Below are 20,939 nucleotides of genomic sequence, written 5' to 3'. Positions count from 1 at the left end.
TAGCTTCCCTCGAGACCGGAGAATCGCCACGCTGGCCCAAATATCCGACAACCGGAAAGGGCGGGGAGCATAGAAACCCTAGATTTCTAGCTCCGTAGCAGGAAGAACTACGGATCTACAGATCGGAATCGAGCTCCAAATCCCTCACAAGATCCCAGAACCGATCGGAGCATAGAACGAGACGAAGATTTCTCCCGGGTATCGATGGAGATTGGGATCGCATAGCTTGTCCTTCCTGAAATCCAACGAGAGGCTCGAAAAACATGGAAGAGAGAGAGAGAGAGAGGCAGCCATTTAACGAGCGGCCATAACTCATATAACGGCCGACCGCCTTCAATCCCGGAGAAAAAGGCCACGGCGAATGTTCACGACTTTTGGCGCACAGTGTCTCCAGATCATAGACTGAAAGAAACGATCTGAACCGTCCGCTACCCTCTCTTGAATGCCCGAAAGCCCGTTGCTCGGAAATTCTGGATTCGGTAGCGTCGACGCGAAGGGAAAGCAACGTGCCGGTATGACATGTTAGCGGACGGAAGGGACAGTTTCAGGGGTCAGAACCGGCAGCCATTGTGGATCTTTACCCGCATAGAGATATTTCTATGCACCCATGCGTAGGATGCATTTTTTTTAGATACACTGATCAGGAAAGGCGCGGTGTGTGGAAATTCAACACATTCTGTTGTTCCGCAGGAACGTTTGAGATGGACTTCCCAGGGGATAAATCCAGCCTGCGATCTCAACGCAGGCTGTTGACTTCGCAGGGGTCAGAAGAATGGAATGGAAGTTTAAATGCAGCGGTCGAGGTCTGCTCTCCTCCGTTTCTTTGAACTTCCGTAGCAGCGACACCAATCCCATATCGTGTGCCTGCTTTTGCTTGTTCTTCTTCTCTGTTTGCTTCTTTTTTTTTTTTTTTTTTTTTTCTTTTTTCTTTTTTCTTTTTTCTTTTTTCTTTTTTACTTGTAAACACTATTATTCTCCTCAACTTGATAAATGCTGAATGTGCATACGTCGTTACAATAGAATGGCAATTATAATTCAATCCATCAACCCTACCAACAAACAACTTGTTTGACACGTTTAGATTATATATAAATAGATTCGAGTCTAAACAGATCCACTAGTCTAAACTTATTTATTAAAGAGGCTAAAGAGGCCAATTCAAGTTTAAATCTTTGATCTGTTAGATAATTGGATCGATCCATGATTTGATCCATTTATCCCATTTAAAACCCATTTAATAAATTTAAAACTTATTTAATATATTTTCACCATATTTAACCAAACCTGCTCAACTTATTTAATCTTTAAAAATCTACTTAATATATTTAACTCTCTTAAGTAAATGGATTATGTTAGTCGGGTTTGAATCTATCTATGCAATAAGCATGTCAGATTCAGATTTAAATTTTTTATTTATTTAATAAATATTTGAATTTGAGTTTACAAGCTTTTAATCCAATCCAATCCAATCCGATTGGCATCCTTACCTTATAGATGGATAGATACCTTCATATTATTAAATTAGAATTAAAATAAAAAGAGAGATAAAATTGGATATGCTAGTCTCCGATTCCCTTAATTTCTCTCCCATTGACCATCTTGACTCAAAGCAAATTGGTCTCCTTATGTTGACCAATAAAATGAAGCATGCTCATTTAAGTCTAGATCTGAATTAATAATGACATGCCTAGGTATATTGTTTAACTTTAGGTGAATCGAGTTATATAGAAATTTGTTAATATAAAACGTAAAAGGATCGGGAATGGTTTCTCCAGTTTTGAGAAAAGTGAAGCTGTGGTTTATTTGTTTCTCTTGAGATATCCCGCTCTCCTACCCTAATGATTTATGAACCCCATGGATATTTGTGCCTGCACACATGCCGGGAAAAACATCACCTAGCATGCTAGCACATTTCCTTGGCTGGCAAGTCTGAAACTTGAAAGCTTTTTCCATGCAATGCTATCCCCTTTCCCCACGGTCCTAAATACTGTTTGGTATATTACTGATGATGTAATTATTGAGATAATATATAATATTAAAATAATATATAAATACTATAATAATATATAATTATTATATTTAATATATTATTAAAATATCAATAAAAATAGAATTTCACTGTATTTGATATATCACCAAGTAATGATAGTGATTACATATAAAATATCATAAATAGTCGTACACATTAGTATATAATAATTATTCTATAATCTGATTAAATATTCTTCATTCACAATTCCTTACAAAAACATGTAGTAAGAGTAATAATAAAAATATTTATTATTATTATTATTATTATTATTATTATTTTTAAAAGTATCTATTTTGATTAGGTTATTAAAATGATATGATAATAATATTATATGTAATCGAACTTGGCTAAGTTTTATTAATTTTGACCATCAATATCAGAGTTGTCCGTTAAGAATGATTTAGCCCAGTAATATAAAATGAGAAAAAGAAAAATATAAAAAATTTAATATGATCCATCCATGCCTATTAACCATACACCTATAGAAATAAAATATACATCCAATAAATAAATAAAAGGCAACCATGCTATTTAACTAAATCTGTCAATAAAAATAAACTATATATATCTAGTAAATAAATAAAAAGCATCTAGCCATCTATGCCAATTTACTATACTTGCCAATCAAGATAAAATAGGCATCTTTAATAACGGGTGTTATTGAAGATAAAAGTCAAAGAAAAAAAAATGAGGAAGATTTTTCTTTTCTCTCCAATTTATTGACTAGAAATATTTTTGTCCTAAAATAATTTTAGCACATCACCTATATTCGGTGATGTGTTATCATCTGGGGTATATGTGGCGATAGCATCAACACAATATAATGATGCTACCATCAAATTTATCACTGAATTCTTCATCACTGGATGAAATTTTTAAATATCAAATAAGATGATCACATTACTTAACTCACATCACTAGAGTGATGTAAAATATTACCTCCTATCAAATAGCATCCTAGAATGGCAACTGGTGATCAAAAGAAAATGCTGGCTCAGATAATTTGGTGATATAGTTGACATCATATAGTTGAGTAACTTGAGTTAAGATTGAGATAACACAAGCCTAATTTTATGAGAAACTAAATGGTCCTCACATGTGATACGAGCATCCACCAATTCAAGCTCAGTCCGCTAATAAGTGGTGAACATAGGCATGGCTTAGACTTTTAGAGAGGGATCACTGTATTTACTCTCATTCCATCAACCGATGGAAAAAAAATGTTGGATATAAACTTCAATTTATATATATAGAGAGAGCCAGACTAGAATCAAATCAATCGAATTTGGACTTAAATTCGATCATATCAACACTCTATAATAGAAATCCTACATCGATGATACAAACCATTAGATATGATCTATTATTTTAAAACTGCTTATACATAAAAAAATATATGATTTGAAAATTCCTAACCTGCGTATCAAGTAGTCAAAAATAGAACAGTCTAAATTAAATTAAATTAGATATATTTTTTGATCACTTGATGCATAGATAAAGGATCTCCAAATCATATGATTTTTTTATATGTAAGCATTTTTTATATGGTAGATTATATTCAATGGCTTAAATCATCGAAGTAGAATCCTTATTATCTAATTCTGATTGGATTGGCTTTGAGCTCAAATCTGATCAAATTTATCTAAACCTGTCCTATATATATATATATATATTTATTTTGAATCTTCAATTTAAATTTTTATTTGGGGGTTGCATGGTGAGCAATCGGGCTTTCAAATCAATAATTCATTCCTCTTCTTACTTAAAAAAAAAAAAAAATCATTTCTCTCGTCTGGATCTGGCTTTTTGGATCAACATTGACGTCACCAAAATGCTTTTCTGGCGGTGCACATGAAAATAAATATGCGGGTAAGAAACAACCGTCCGTTTTAGTAACTCCTACCGTATCCTACCGTCCATAGATAGCGTCGCGGAAGCGCGTCATCTTTCTGTTATCTTCACTCTAAGCTCGGCGAGCGGGGTCAGAGGACGAAGGAGGGCGGCATTGACGAGCATGATTCAGGGGAACAACATGGATCGGACGGTCCAGATCATTCCTTAGCACACCATCTGCGTCAAAATGCGCGAACTCTATAGTGGCCCTTTCTCCATCCGTTCTCCAGGACAGTTTCGGCTGTTATATGAGTGCGGCGGACTGGGGAACGCCTGTTCGATGGTCCTCTGTCTCGCCCATCTATCTCTTTTCCCCCACCTTTCTACGTCTCTCTCTCTCTCTCTCTCTGAGGGTTTCGAGGCTCGAAGGCCTCTATCACAATTCGGTTTTGGGAACGAGCTCTGTGATCCGAATCGCCATCGATCTTCGGGAGAAATCTCAGCCATTCTTCCCCCTCCGATCGGTTCTGGGCTCTAGAGCGAGGGATTTAGAGCTCGATCCTAATCTATCGAGCCGCAGATTCGCGAAGCCGAGAGAATTCCGTTGTCTTTCGAGCTCTGGAGCTGGAAATCTAAGGTTTCTCTGTTGCGTTCCCTTCCGATGGTGGTGTTCCAATGGCGGGGGAAGCTAGGGGTTTGAATTGGACGGAGGGATACGGAGATCTAGGGTTCGTTTCTTGTTTATTCCGAGACGGAGGACCGAACTCTTTGGATTTCTTTTTCCTTTCTAGGGTTTGCTGACGTTGCCTGGAGATTTAATCTTTCTTTTTTATCGTGTCCTTCCTCCTCCTGCTTCTTCTTCTTCTTGTTGTTATTTGTTGTTCTTGTTGCATGAGATATACACAAAATGGTTGAGATGGATGTGGAAGTGGCGAGGGACATAGCAACCCTTGACCTGGATCTGCTGCAACTCCCAGAAGTCTCTCCGATGGCACTCAAACAAAATCCTGCCATTGCCGAGCATCTCTACTTCCAGTGGCTCTCGCTTCCGGAAACGCTTAAGCTGGTACTCTTGGGTTCCTTTGCTATTTTTGTATGCTGGTTTGCTTTATTCCTGATGCTAGAGTGCTTTGAAGAACTCCATGGTGTTGAAGAACCGGTGTATTGTATGTTGTTTTTAATATTGAGTTATCATCTGTTATTTTAAATATTTTATCAGCATGATTTAGAATAACGTGTCTAAAGGGATTAGGGGGGCCTTGATTTCTGAATTGTGGAAAAACATACGAATGTCAGAGGAAGTGACAGGTGGAGCAAAAAAAAAAAGAAGAAGCAAAGTTTCTAATATTGGTCACTGAAATTAATGGCAACAAGATTTGCTGAGCATTAGATACATAATACTGACATAAACCGCACAAAAGTATTGTAGACGTCATATTCTGGTCATCTAATTGGATAAGTTATAATTAATTGTGAATTTCTGGAAACCAGATCTTTTCATGATATGATTCAGTCTAACACAAAAGGATGAGGGAAAGAGGAAGCATTTTAAAGATTTGGATTATTTTTAATTGTGCTAAATTTCCTTCTCATCTCTCTCTCCCCACCTTGAATGTTTATGTAACCATTTTATGAACAATCTACTAATCCAATCATAATTTGTTTATAAATTATATAAGCTTGTAAATTTTACCCTCATCTTACCTGAACTACATAATTCATTGAGCTCTATCGAAAAAGAACCACATAATGACCGGATACCATGACCTTCTCTTGTCCTTCTAATTAAGGTCTGTGAGATTGCTTGCATCCAAAGCAGTCTGATTAAATTCTTCATAGTGTTAGTCCATTCAAATAACCAATTAAGCATCCCGCATTTTTTTTATGGAGGCACCCTCTTTACATGGAATTCTGTTGTGATCCACTTTGAGAATTTCATCACATATTCAATATTCAAAAGTTGCTGCATGCCGCCGCCCTTCTCAATTTCTCTATGCTGTTTCAAGCTAAATTAGATCCCAAAATGCTGTTTCCTTTTCCACTACTGGCACTTATTGTTATTTTTTTTTTATTCACCTCCTCTTATTTTTTCACATCATTATTGTACATAGGTCATTTCTTGTTCTCATTTACTAATGATTTTCTATAAAAAATAATATGCAATTTTATTATTGTTTGGTTCCGAATACTTGGGCTGTCACTATGATCATTATGTGCAAATAAGGAACTTCCTTTGGAGTAATGTAATCTTTTCCTGATTCTTTTAAACTATCTAAATTTATATCCATTAGGTCTTCTCCTCCTCTTCCTTGACCTTCTGAGACAAGTTTGAGCATCTGTCCTTACATTGGCCTTCTTGAACCCTTGTTGTGCATAGCCATACCATCTCAGTTCTAATCCTTCTTTTCTTAGAATTACCCCTTTTAAACTCAATGTTCTTATCTTTACCAAGTGCTTATTCTCTGCTTTGGGGCTCTTTTTATTTTCTGGCATCTTCTAACACTGGGTATTGGTGCCCTTCCTACCATTTTTCAATGTTTTTTAACTTGATATATATTGATAAGGTAATACTCTAAAAGCACCTGTTTTGGCATGTTTCTCTTCCTTGTATTGTAAAAATCCCCAACATAATGAACCAAAATTGTGGTCTCCCTTAGCCTCCGATTTTGAACACATTTTTATTGTCCCTATCACTTTCTTCATACATTTTTATCCATTGTTATTTTTTCCTTAAGGCACTCTCATTGCTAGCATCTATTGTAGGTAAAATCTTTGCTAGATGATGCAAGGGCAGGCTTACCCTTGAATGCTCCTGGGAGCTCTGGTAGTGCAAATGCTGCTGCAATCAATTCATTGCCTTCCATGTTCCCTGCTGGCAGTGCACCTCCTCTTTCACCTAGAAGCACGTCTGGATCCCCTCGTATTATGAAACGTGGTGCAGGACCTGGACCTTCACCATTTGGATCTCCTCTAAAAGTGGTTAGTGAGCCAGTGAGAGAAGTCATACCTCAGGTACTGTTCGATTTGTGACTCAATGTGCTACAATGCAAACAGATTTTGCTGTGGTATTGGTGGCGACATATCTGCAGATTTGCTTCTGACCAATGCCTGATATCCTTGCAGTTCTACTTCAAGAATGGGCGGCCCCCTTCATTTGAACTAAAAGAGCAATGCTTGTCTAGAATAAATCGGCATTTCTATGGCCACTTGGATGGTCTTCAAGTACAAGGTGAACCTGAAATTTACATTTCTTTTCTTTGACTGGCTTAAATCCAATATTATGTTTAACAATCCATTTGCAATATCAGAATTTAAATCTGTCACAAAGGAAATTTGCAAGCTTCCATCATTCTTTTCGAGCGTGATTTTTAGAAAGATTGATGCAGACTGCATTGGTATTGTAACAAGGTATGCAAACTTTCCAGTATGTCTATTATCTTGTAAGTTGAAGGAACAAGCATAGAGAATCTTGTTCAAGGCCTTTGACCGTTTCTGCTTCACTTCTGTAGTTGATATGAGCAATTTCTTTCTTGTTCTTTCAAATTTCATTTTTGTATGTTTTTCTGTAAAAGCACCAGCTAGTTGTCCTTTATGGTTAGTTTATAGAACTTTTTTTCCTTTTCTTTTGAGATTGGATGGCAGTAATTTTATAATTTTGAGATAAAATATAATAAGTGAATCTTGCAACATTGTTGATCTCAAAAATAATATCTAGCTTCAAATTGTGTTGTTATTTTCCAGGAGAGAATATGTCATATATTTGTAATGATTTTGATTCTTCATTTTTAAATTTGCTTATTAGTATGTTTTAATTGGAGGTCTTATTAAATCTGAAATAGCTGGCCTCTCTTGATATGCTTTTTAGGGATGCCTTTGTTGACTATTGGATAAACAGCAACATGATAACTATGGATATAGCTACCCAAATATTTACAATTCTGAAGCAGCCAGATCATGAGTACCTCACTCAGGTTTGTAGTATATATTACTGAAAGAATGAGCTTATGGAAGTCTTATACTAGATGGGCTTCATATTTTTATCTTTTAGTTTCTAATCTAATATTATTGATTAATATTAGGAGGACTTCAAACCTGTCCTTCGAGAACTTTTGGCCAGCCACTCTGGGTTAGAATTTTTACAGAGCACACCTGAGTTTCAAGAACGGTATGGTAAGTTTATTTTCTAACGTAAATTTCATATTACAAATAAGTAGTGATGCATTTTATATGTTGATTGTATTTGAACTGCATGGTTGATTGCTGATGTGCTTCTGCAAGTTGATGGAGTTTATATGTCTGGAGATGAACTGCATGTATTTCTAAATATATTCATGTGTTAATTCTGATGAATGTCTTCCAGTAACTGAAATATGTGAGAAAGAATAGAAGGTGTCATCTTATATTTTGTGTTCATATACAGATATACCTATAAGTCTCGAATGATTAAAAGTTGGAAAAGGTAAAGCACCTTTTGTTGTATTATTGCCGTACTTCATGATGTGGCAATGATAATTGAATAGGGAAGGAATTGTAAAATTGTGCATGGGAATATGTGAAACTTCATAAATGTTAGTTCATAAATCAAATAAGGTAGGTGATTCATGAGGGTTGCCAGATCCTGTGCTGCTTGAGACATTTTCCTTGTTATGATATTTTTATTTGTACTGCATGACTTAAGGGCATACCTTGGATTTGGGGGATGTTTCAGTATTAAGCTCATCTTTCTATTACAGGATGAGGAGAGGGAAAGTTCTGGTTGACAATTGAATACCTTATTTGTGAAGGTGGATAGTATCGGTAAGCTAATAGTATGGCTAGTCCTCTGTGTTGCTACCAATTTGTATTTCACCTCTATTTTGCTATGCTGGAATCACTAGGCATACTGTGTCTGTGTGGGAATGGCATGGTACTAGTAAAGTGCCGGTACCAATACTTTAACCCCTGGGTTAGGATGTATTTATGATAATTAACTTAGGTCCTTCGCTACCATGTTGCTGTGTATGTATAGAGGTGAGATCATATCAACAAATAAAAGAATTTGTGTACTATAATAGTATGTGGTTTTGGCTTCATAAATTGTCTACATTGAAGTAGAGTTCTTGACCATTTTTTTCTTTCAAAGTCCCAAGTCTTGTCCATAATTTCTAAGTTCTCATAATCCTGGTAATCCTTAGCTCTCTTGGATGTTTTATCATTTTTTCTACTTATTTTGTTTCATAAGCAAGTAATGGTCGACAGACTTCATTGTTGAGGACATGTTTAAAGCATTCTAATTTCCCTTCCATGGGAATTGAGGTTAATGATTTGAGTGAATATGAAAATACTTTCCTGGTTTTTCTGAGGAATAAAGAAGTGAATAACAGATTTACAGAAAACTGAGTTGGGAAAAAGGAAAAAAAAAGCCATTGATAGTAAAATGAAGAAGTGTTTAATGCTTGCATGACCTTGCTCAAATCTCAACATCAAATGCATTCACCTATGACAATGATATAAATCTTCTCAAATGTGACAATATTGCAATTGGCTCATCAAATTGAAGATGTTACTGAGAGAATCAGGGAATTCATAAAGATAATGAAGAAACTCCTGAAAGGCCTTTCTTTATCAATTAAAGCCAGAAAGAGATCAGCATCGACAAATCTGATTGCGAGAGCTCAAGATATTTGTTGTGTATAAATACATTTAAACTAGACATTCATCTTTGCATGTTTAAACAGTCATCCAATATCAAAGATAACACTAGGTTATCATGATTACAGACAGTTTCTAGGATAAGCTAGCTACAGTTTGGTACTTGGTAAAAGTCAACAAGGGATACAATGAAAGATGTTATACAGTCATTGCTTTTAAGAAAAGATAACAAGGTTGTTTGATTTTAGTGTAGTCCAATGATTAGTTATGATTTGGTTTAGTGCTTTGAAATGTATTTTGATACATTATTGTCATAATAAGATAATGTAATTCCTTTGGACCGCTGGATAGAGTCTTGTTTTTAGCCTGCATTTGTCCACAATTGTGAAAGGACGATTTTCATTTACTGCTACTGATTATATCTTCTGTTTTATGAAGTGCCTTTTCTATTCTCTGCTTACATTATATGGATTAATTGTGAGTGAGAGGTGCCTAGTGTCATTTCATTTCAATGATCTCATTGCGATTTATGGTTAAGTATAATAGTTAATGCCTTCGTGGTTGAGCATCTTGGTTACTTATTTATTATTCTGGAAAATATCTATTTGCTGCTTCTTTCTGTTCAAAGTTGACATTTACAGGATAGATGTGTGACGATAAAATGCATTTATTGGATATCCTCCTCCATTGTACAAGTTAGACCATGCCACTTGAGAGTTTTTCACTTGTATTACAGTTTTGCTGTCGTCTCAAATTTTTGTTTCCTTCCTACATTCTCCAGCAAAATAATCTTAATATTAGCTATTTCTAATAAACATGTACATAAACCTGTTGCCAGCGGAAACTGTCATATACAGAATATTTTACTACATGAATAGATCTGGAAATGGTCGGCTTACTCTCAGAGAGCTTAAACGTGGAAACTTAATTGCTGCAATGCAACATGCAGATGAGGAGGAAGATATTAACAAAGTCTTGAGGTATTACGCTGGAACCAAAACTTCATCTTATCAGAAATCTTTTAACTCGAAAACTTTCATTTTTGCCCTGTGTTGTTTTCGTATGAACAATCATGCTGAGAAATATCACAGACTATGTGCGTATTAGTGTTTGAAACATTCTTCCTGTTGCATTGCTGTGCTGTTCCAGTTATTATCTAGCAATTGCATTTTTCTTTTTCCATAGCTGCTTTCAATATTTGTCCATGCATTCCGAATTCAAATACTCTGCCATGCCTGTGGAGAACTATAAAAATGGTATTCTTATTGTGAAGAAGCTGGGTTGAGTCACAACTTTAAAGCGCAGAAATCTGTAGGTTAAAGGTGATGTTTTTTGCATAAAGGAAGGTTTTATTCATTTGCTCTTGATGACTGCCTTGAACTATAACATTTAGCATGTGAGAAGTTAACACCATGTAAAATTATTTTTGTTCTTCAGGTACTTCTCTTATGAGCACTTCTATGTAATATACTGCAAATTTTGGGAACTGGATACAGATCATGATTTCTTGATTAATAAGGAGAACCTTATCAGATATGGAAACCATGCCCTAACTTATAGAATTGTTGACAGAATTTTCTCACAGGTTTGCTTCTTTCTGCTGTCATGGATTTCAGATTGGATAAAAGCAACTCATATTTTTTGTTTAAGTAAATATGCTGTATATATTTTTATTTTTTATATAACATCTTAAATGCTGCAACTGTACCATAGGTCCCAAGAAAATTTACCAGCAAAGTTGAAGGAAAAATGGGGTATGAAGACTTTGTTTATTTTATACTGTCAGAGGAGGACAAATCGTCTGAGCCTAGCCTTGAATATTGGTAAACTAACATATTTAATTAATTATCTGATACGTATTGATCTTTGTGTTTGATGCTCTTAAAATGTTATAATTTTATTTATTCCATGATTCAGCTGGCATATATCTCTCGACCATTAATTTTGGTTGATTAGAGACCCCCCTATTAAAGATGCACCAGACTGTAATGAAGTATCCCACTTGTGTCACCAGCAACTAGCAAATGCTAGTTGATGTGCTTGGTGAGACAAGCGTCTTGTCATTGCAGGCCTACACCAAAGCTTGATCCTAAGCCTACACTATGGCTTAATCTCTTATCTCTTGCTCTTATCACAGAGAAACTGATAGTTAATCCACAAAGGATTCCTTTATGTGTTCTATGTGCCAATAATATAGTGCCGATAGGTGACATGAGAGTAGCATTGAATTCTTGAATGCTTAGATGAAATATGGAACAAAACTTTTGGAGGAACAATTGAAACCCAACATATCAATACTTTTTAATGGGAAAATGCCATGACGAAGGAATCAGTAAGGCGAATTTATTGTTGGGTGAGACTTGTTAGTAATTGTTGGAAAAAAACAGTGACAAAGGCTACTTTTCCTCAGTTCTGATAATAAGATACAATAACTTCATAACTTGCTCAAGTTTGGATAATATATATTGAGAGGCTAGTCTTTTTGAATATGTGCCAATCAACTGTAGCAGAAATAAATCTGTCATGACTGATGCTTGATCAATGGACCATTAATGTAAGCACTTCTTCAGCTTGGCATACCCGTGGGTAGGACTACTTTGTGCTAGGAAACTCTTACCTTGATGTGAGTCTGTCGAATCCTTAGCCAATTGGTTGGTGACAATGCCCACTAAAATTTTAACATGTGCTTCCAATTAATGTGATTTCATTACTCTGATGATACGAAATAATTTCACTCACATTGATTTTCAGGTTCAAATGTATAGATTTAGATGGAAATGGAATTCTCACACCCAATGAGATGCAATTCTTTTATGAGGAGCAGTTACATCGCATGGAATGCATGGCTCAGGAACCTGTTTTGTTTGAGGATATTTTATGCCAGATGATTGACATGATTGGACCAGAGGTCACCATATCTGTACCATCACATAATATTTATCATGCTTAGGCACTAGTATTTCTAACAAATGATAGTACTTGTGCAGAATGAGAGCTACTTGACGTTACGCGACTTAAAAGGCTGCAAATTGTCAGGAAATGTTTTTAATATCCTCTTCAATCTCAACAAGTTCATGGCATTTGAAACTCGTGATCCATTTCTTATTCGTCAGGTGAGCATATCATTCTGCCTTTTCTGCCCACATACAGTTACCTACTCCTAAGCTGGATCTAGCGGTTGCCTTCTTATGCTTTCAATGATGAATGCAGGAGCGTGAGGATCCAACCTTGACAGAGTGGGATCGCTTTGCACACAGGGAATATATAAGGCTATCCATGGAAGAAGATGGTGAAGATGTCTCCAATGGGAGTGGAGATGTTTGGGATGAGTCACTTGAGGCTCCTTTTTAAAATCAAACTTGGGTGAGCAACTAACTTTTAATGCACAAATATACACATACATATTGTCATATAAGTTATACTATTTTTTAAGCTAGAAATGGTGATCACACTGGCATTGGGTAAAAGGAAGTTGATCATGAACATTAACAACATGGATCATAGTTAACTGGACATGTGGACATATTGGTCTTTATTGCAGTCATATTGCATATTGAAAGACCTGGATGAAGTTATTTAAAAAGCAAAAAAAAAAAAAAAATCTTTTTATGCACTAACTTGTGTAAACATTGTCCGTACTAGAACCAAGTAAATTGTAAAGTTAAAACTAGATGATCCTGTATATCTATGTTGAAGAGGAACCGGTAATTAATGGTGGGGTTTACTGCTATAATCAATACTTTCATACAGAAGATATTGGCATGAAGAGTCACTGTCCAGAGTGGCAGCCCCTTGTATTTGATGTAAACTGAACTATTGCCATATAGATTTTGTTATTATTGAAAAAGATTTAAAAATCATCGTAACCAAATTTTTTTCATCTGTATGCTAAAATGATAGGCATATCTTGCTTTCCACTTTAATGAGGCGTCAGTAAACTGAGAAATAAATCTCTCTTTATGTTGATGCAATTTTCTTTCATTTTATGACCTCTCCATGGTTTTATGTCATGTTCTATCCAGGCAACTGCAAGACAGTTATGGTCTTGTTGATGCTTAAAACTGGTGCAGAAGCAGACACATCAATCGGATGGATTACTTTTTTCTTTGAGGAACCAAATGGCAGTATTCTGACCTTATTGATGATGTCTTACAAAGTTCACTGCACATTGTAGTTCTGTTTTGCACATTCAATGCACGAGATTTTTGCTGCTGAGTCAAGTAAAAGTGAGAAGCATTCTGGAGTGGTCAATTCCTCAGTAATGCTGCTCAAGAAGAGGGGGCAGTTGCAGTGACACTTTTCTGACCACCATCCAAGAGCAGGTACCATGGATTTATGAAATGGTAGTCTTATCCTAGGTTAGAATCAATTATGATGATCAGTTGCCATGTTTGGTTGCCATTCTCTTTTCTTGCTCGTTTATAAAGATTGTAGCAGTATAGGCCGCCTTTCATCTTCAGCTTTCTCCTAGCATGAATTTCCCTGCTTGGTTGGTTTGTCTCATCTGGTGGATTTTGCACATTTCTTTTTTTAATTCAATTTACATGCCAAATGAGAGAGAACATTGGGTACCTGTATTTTGTTAATGTTGTTGCTTAATGACATTGTCTTAAAAGGTTCGAGTTCCTATCTGCACAGCATCCTTTTGTCCTATATTCATTTAGAGTGATATAGATGTATTATTGATGAAGGCTTTTGATTTCAAAAGTTTAAATTAAATAGAGTTGATTATAAGTTCTTGTTGGGGACTCTATTTTTTAAAACGTTGTTCTCTGATCGGGTTGATACAAACCATATTCAAGATTGCTGTTTGGCCTTGAAATAAGCAACACTTTTTGAAGGACAGTTAATGCTTTCACAAAGAGCTTTCTTGTGCGATTAGCATAAACCACAAACCATATGACATATGCTTGTGGCTGGCACTATGAGACTTAAAACTGTTTTTTGTTATGATGAGATTTCTGAAATGTGGAATTCCTCGATCCCTTCCATTCCATCATCTCTTGGTCCTTATTTTGATCCTTTGAAATGAAGACATAATCTGCGCCTCCGTTGTTGCTGTCTAATCTGCATGTGAATTGATCTTGTCGAGCTTTCTTGAAAAAGAAATCCAAAGAGAAAAGAAGGATCATGTGGAACAGTTTTCCTTCTGTCATGCAAGATCTGCAACTTGTAGCTGCATTTTATGTCAGAAAATGTTTAGGGGTTTCCGTTATGTGCACATGAATGATTCTCCTGCCTTGAGAAGGGACTGGAACAACTTGCAGGATATGTTGCCAAATATGGGGATTAGCTGATTATGGAACTGCCAATCAGCAGTTGGCCTGATGAACTTTTTGCGCATGTAACAGGCTTGCTTGAAGCATTTCCTTTTATGAATATTGTGCTCATTAGGATGTGGATTCAGGATCCATTCCTTAAATGTTTAAGGTTAATAAGTGGAGGAAAGGTATATATGCATTGAGCTGTGATACATCTATTTCTGCCAAACCTGCAACTGACTTGCTTCCTTGGATTAATTCTTTGCAAGTTATTTATATGATTACTTATTATTGAATAGTTAAATATGGGCATGTTCATTCTGCCAAAGTGCAATGCTGTTGTAAGTCCAATCTTTTCATGCCCAAGGCTGCAAGTCCTTGTATCTTTGTTCTGGTCATTGTGATCGTTCAACGGATGTTTTGGATGCCAAGCTATGATGTCTTTGGGATATCTGTTGTTTTTTCTTTTTCGAGCTGAAACTTTGGGACACTTGCTTGTTAGATGTTGGGGGAGCCGGGTTTGAGAATCGAGGGGAAAACCTTCCTCATCCATGCTGAATGTGTCATGTGGTCGCGTGCTCAAAAACAAGTTGTGATTGCAGCGCTTAACCTCCATGGAAGAGGAATAATTTGGTAGCACAGAAGCGTGTAGAAAGAGAACCACCACTGTATCAAGGCGTGGGAAGAACACATTCTTGCTAAAGAACGGTGCGCGGAAAGAACCTAGTCAATTTCAAAATTATTGTGATATCAATGTAAAAATTATCAATCTTTGTTATAAGACTCCGATCCTGATTTATCAACAAATGGTAAAACAATTCGAAATAGGAAAACTTCCACTACTGAACCGTATGCAACCCAGGTTGAAACTGGAATCTCAAGGCCTTTCAATACAGAAACTTTCCTGAATAGTAAAGGATAACGTTGAACGACTAAAAGTAATAGAATGATGAAAACTGGAATCCTGATTTGTTTCTCGCACCCTTAGATCATTGAAAAATGACCTACAGTTTGAAAGTTAGAAGCGTGTTTTTCTGAAGCGTTCCCGTTTTGATCCCAAATCATCGAACCTACTTGTTCGGATCCAGTTGCTCTTTTGTAATCCGAAGCTCAACATTAGTCCCGTCCACTTTAAAAGACCCCACCTTCAGTTTATCAGCAGTCATCAATGCAGCCATTTGTTCGTAAATCATAACACTGAAATAGATTGCAGTTATCGCTTATGGAATAAGATCTGTCAGCTCAGGATCATCACGAACAAGCACCCTATCAATTGCGGTAACAGGCTGACAGCTGTTGATGATTTGCTGCAATGCTGGTCGCCGCATGTACTCGTCTGGGGACCAAAGAAGATAAGAATGAAAGCGCACGTGAGTAATTCTGTGTGCACCACGTGCGGTGTAGAAAAAATGTCTCACTTTACCGCATTGCATCACATAGCATAATTAATAAGAGAATAAGCATTTAATGTAGTTCAATTATTTTTCTCCAAATTTTTCTGACCACAATATCATTTTCTATTGTTGTGATGTTACGTTACTTTATTATAGGATACAACAGGACATTATGGGATGTAAATAGAATATAACTGGATGTCATAATATTATTATGATATCCTATTAATTTTTTTGATATCCCGACAATTATTTATAAGATGCAACAGAATATCATAAAATTACAACAAAAAATCATAATATTATTATAACATCTTGTTAGTTTTTTATGATATCTTTATAATTATCTATATGATGTAACAAGATGTCATAAAATTACAACGGAGAATCATAATATTTTATTATAACATCCTATTAACTTTTTATGATATTTTAATAATTATCTATAAGATGTAACAAGATACCATAGAATTACAATATGAAATCATAATATTATTATAACGTCCTGTTAATTTTTCAATAATTATCTATAGAATGCAATCTGATGTTATAAGATTATAATAGAATGTTAATATTATTATGATGCCATAACGTCAATAACATTAAAAAAAATATATTTTGGTTAGAAAAAATCTGACGAAAAATTAAACTGTATTAAATATCAATATTTTTATTATTTACCGCATGCGATGCACAAAAAATTACCCAAACACACGTGTACCAAGGATCAGTATGTACAAATCTTTGCGATGTCTGAAGAACACCGTCCAATCAATAAGGTTAGGAGGAAGGTGCGGAAACGGCCAGCCATGGCTTTGGCTTTGTTGGTCGAGCCGCACTTGCCAACAAGCAAGCTCATAATACGTACGCACTGTTTTAGGCCACCAAACAACAGCCATGCGTTCACCCACATTATGATTGAGCTAGTTCTATTTTCATACCTCCGGCGACGTCATCATAAAAGCAGGCATGATCTCCTCCAGTGACTTGAGGGTCAGTTATTCCACGTGACACCAAGGCAAATTATGGGAATAAAACAAACAAGGCCTTTAAACCCCTCCCGCATGCAAAGCCATCTGAATTGTAAATGAGTGTTACGGGTAACCAAACAGGCATTTGAATCCCCGAATCAAGTTAGGGCCGTCTTTGCAGCTCGAGGAGAAGCCATTTTAAGCAAAACTCCAGACCTATGAACAGTTCTCCTTTAGCATGAGGAGCCAGCTTAAGCAACACTGCGAACAAGCATGCAGAAAAGATCAACCGGGACAATGGGCAATTTGCACCTTCCTGAATCAAAATTAATTTAACATCATGGCGGGCGGATATTAAACTAATAACCTTCCTGTATCATATCAGCTCTTTGGTCCTCACAATACTCTCAATCCAGACTGAAGGTCCAGAAACAGGGAAAAGCATAATATTGCAAACAAAATAATTAGTTACCTGTAGACAATCCATGGTGAAAGAACACAATTGGTAAAAAAATTCTCCTAAAAATGCAAATATCTAGACAAAATCTCTGACAGCGTCCCTTCTAAAAGATCCCCCAAGTTTTGGCTTTGGAACAATAATCAAAAGTAAAGTTGCAATAGCTGAAGCGTCACAAGCAATATCCAACAAAATCCACAAAACCTATCCCCCTTGCACCTCAGGATGCGTTCTGCTTCTTCAGTTTTGCAAGCTCTTGCTGGATGGCACCACCCCTCTGAACATGAGAAGATTGTAGCATTAGGAAAAAAGGCATCAGGTGATTGAGGAGGAGAAAGAAGGCATCAAACAGTTCCAATCATTATTAAAGACAAACCAGGATAAACAAAATAATGTCTGACCTTGATCCTTGCCAACATGACCTTGAACCTGTCAAAGTCATTCAAGGCAGCTCTCCTCTTCTGAACAATCAATTTCCTTCCCCATGAACTATTTTCCCACTTATTCTTCACATCTGCCACCAAAGAATTTACTAGATAAAACAAAGAAAGTATTTATCTACTTCAGCTGCTACGGAAACAGGATATAAAATCATACCTGCAGCTTCCATGGCAGCAATCAAGGTCTTCTTCTTAGGAAGTCTAGGAATGTCAATCTTAATATCAGTCAAGGAAAGCCTCTTAAAATTCATTTGTCCTCGAACAACGTCAGGGGCATCAACCAGAGCCTGATAAAAATTTTCAAATGACAACCATGAACAACAATCATCAATTATTATAATCTCATCTAAAACTTTAAGACTGCATTTAGATGCTGAATGGTTAACCGCTTGATAACTTTAGCCATTGGTATTCACCCGTTAACCAGCTAACCGGCGAATAAAATTATTTTACTATTTGATTAGTACTCACCAGCCACCATTAACACCATCTTGCGAAAAATAAAGTGATGGTAATAAAGAAACAGTAAAAATGCCACCCAAGGGTTAAAAAAAAAAACAACAAAAATAATGGGTTAAACTTATCTCACCCTCCCTGCTGAAATAACTCTGTCCTCAATCTACCTTTTGGCCTGTTGACTGGACAGGCCTGTTCCAGCCTTTCTATTTGGTGTTTGGCCAGTTTGCTTGATAATCTTATAGGGGGCATCTTCTATGAGATGATCAACTAAAGATCAAGGATGATGTGAGTAAAGATGATAAAATCATCAATGTTTGGTTGCATCATGATGACCTTATGTAGCAGTAATCCCACATCACCCTCACTCCTCAAATCACCATCCAACTCAGTGATGGGATATCCCTCCTTAAGGTCGGAAATCTAGGATCACCCCTGCACAGTGATCTCGGACTGAAATTTGAGGACAAAAATATATCTCAATCTAACAAAAAAAATTGATATATCAATACACCATTAATCTATTATATCAATATTATACGTCTATATTGCATATATGATATATATTACATTATAATATATTATTAATCATATTGTTGTCAGATTTAATGATAGTTTTATATTAATCATATTAGACTAGAAATATCTTATTGTACTTTATATTTATATACCAAAATTTTTTATATATTACCTTTATCTGCCTTATTTTTTCTAATCAAAATAAATATTAGTATTAATAAATAATAAAATATAAGTACGATAAAATATTAATTCTATAATAATTAATACATTTTTATAAGATTAATAATTTAAAGAACTAATAAATATATTTTTATAGAATATATTAATATTTTATTATAATATATTTTATATGATTAACAAAAATATTTTTATGAAATGTATGAGGGGTGGTTTTGGTATTTTATGGCTAGTATCTTGGATTCCCATGGAATACCAAACATATTACTTACAGATGCCTAAAAATGTTTAATCACTGAACCATGCCTTACCAAACGTAGTGATATTTGATCACTGAGGATTAGATCAACTCAGGATTTGGATCACCGACGATCTTAGATTACCATGATAATCCCATTTGGATCACCAAATACCACCTATGCTATCCACCCTCTAACTAGCATCCAAACACAGCCTAAAGGAAAGTCATCCAGCATAGGGGAAGAAGTGGTGTGATAACAAATTTGCCACTATTTATCTACAAACAAACGGACACCCATTTGTCAGGGGAAAATGCATCAACTCCAAATATCATGACAATATCAATCCATTTTGGATAAGTTACAAAGCATCACAATCAAAAGTCATGAAGGTGCACGATGTTGGACAAAGTAAAAAGCTTGCAATTTTGTATACAATATTTATTTTCTCCACCGTAGATAAGGTAGACAAGAAAGATCATTTGCAGATCATACAAAGCATGCAAACAATCATCCAATAGTTTCCAATAGGGCAGATGATGTTAAAAAACAACAGAAATTAAATTATTAATTTCTTAAAGAAGAATACTTTTGCTACAATTAGTAGTTGATGAAGCCCAAAATAAAGGAGCAATGTAAGGGGTGGCAGGAACCAGCAATCTATAATAAATAAAAAAAAGCTTATATTCCATCTTCAATCCCCATCATCATCGACATTAAAAGAAAAAAAGGCCAATAATGGTGACATTTAATAACCCAACCAAAACATGAACATAACCTAAAAGATCATTTGCAGATCATACAAAGCACGCAAACAATCATCCAATAGTTTCCAATAGGGCAGATGATGTAAAAAAACAACAGAAATTAAATTATTAATTTTTCAAAGAAGAATAGTTTTGCTACAATTAGTAGTTGAAGAAGCCCAAAAAAAAGGAGCAATGTAAAGGGTGGCAGGAACCAGCAATCTATAATAAATAAAAAAAGCTTATATTCCACCTTCAATCCCCATCATCATCGATATTAAAGGAAAAAAGGGCAACTAATGGTAACATTTAATAACCCAACCAAAACATGAACACAACCTAAAAGACCATAATAACAAGAAATGAAGCACTGTTGTTAAGAAAATTTCTTCTGCAATTCTTAATAATTAACTAAATATGATTCCATCAAGTTGGTATAGTTACGAACAATATAAAACTACCTCTAGAATTACTAAAAGTTACATCATGTCTGCTTATCAAGAAAGCACTAAAAAATCCTTAAAAAAAGAAAGAACGAGAAAACAGACCGTCAAATTTCAATTTCACGAAATCCTTAAAAAAAGAAAGAACGAGAAAACAGACCGTCAAGTTTCAATTTCACAAATGTCTGATACGTCAATCAAGTCCATTTCCCGACCTGTGCACGTCGAGACCTCCTAGTCATTTATCAAGTAATAACCATTGCTAATGTCAATATTTAAGTTACATGCAACCACGGTTCCAGAAGATGACCAAGTTTGGATCCAACCAAGAGTGAAG

At 35.6% G+C, this 20,939-nt stretch overlaps 2 protein-coding genes across 3 annotated transcripts in view; one reads left to right on the top strand and one right to left on the bottom strand.

The window, feature by feature from the left end:
* The first annotated feature begins 4,233 nt into the window (after window positions 1-4,233).
* LOC105032926 (serine/threonine protein phosphatase 2A regulatory subunit B''beta) lies at window positions 4,234-14,125 on the top strand. The gene is made up of 13 exons (XM_010907522.3): window positions 4,234-4,931; window positions 6,629-6,877; window positions 6,989-7,094; window positions 7,174-7,273; window positions 7,731-7,836; window positions 7,945-8,035; window positions 10,335-10,476; window positions 10,934-11,081; window positions 11,210-11,319; window positions 12,248-12,404; window positions 12,484-12,609; window positions 12,707-12,859; window positions 13,519-14,125. Exons 1-12 carry the CDS (start codon window positions 4,773-4,775, stop codon window positions 12,845-12,847), a joined length of 1,635 nt encoding a protein of 544 aa, XP_010905824.1. The 5' UTR covers window positions 4,234-4,772; the 3' UTR covers window positions 12,848-12,859; window positions 13,519-14,125.
* Window positions 14,126-17,546: 3,421 nt separating this feature from the next.
* LOC105032925 (large ribosomal subunit protein eL14z) overlaps window positions 17,547-20,939 on the bottom strand; it is a 4,308-nt gene continuing 915 nt past the window's right edge. The window contains exons 3-5 of one of the 2 annotated variants that reach the window (XM_010907520.4): window positions 18,177-18,330; window positions 17,981-18,093; window positions 17,547-17,856 (exon numbers count right to left, since the gene is read on the bottom strand). In XM_010907520.4, coding sequence (XP_010905822.1) covers window positions 17,800-17,856; window positions 17,981-18,093; window positions 18,177-18,330 — 324 coding nt within the window. In that variant the 3' untranslated portion in view covers window positions 17,547-17,799. The remainder of the gene's footprint in view (window positions 17,857-17,980; window positions 18,094-18,176; window positions 18,331-20,939) is intronic. The other variant, XM_010907521.4, reaches the window with a different exon arrangement.

The sequence above is a fragment of the Elaeis guineensis genome, chromosome 16 (assembly GCF_000442705.2).
Source record: "Elaeis guineensis isolate ETL-2024a chromosome 16, EG11, whole genome shotgun sequence".
Classification (NCBI taxonomy): Eukaryota; Viridiplantae; Streptophyta; class Magnoliopsida; order Arecales; family Arecaceae; genus Elaeis; species Elaeis guineensis.
Note: the sequence above shows the minus strand (reverse complement) of the source record. Positions and strands in the feature narration are given on the sequence as shown.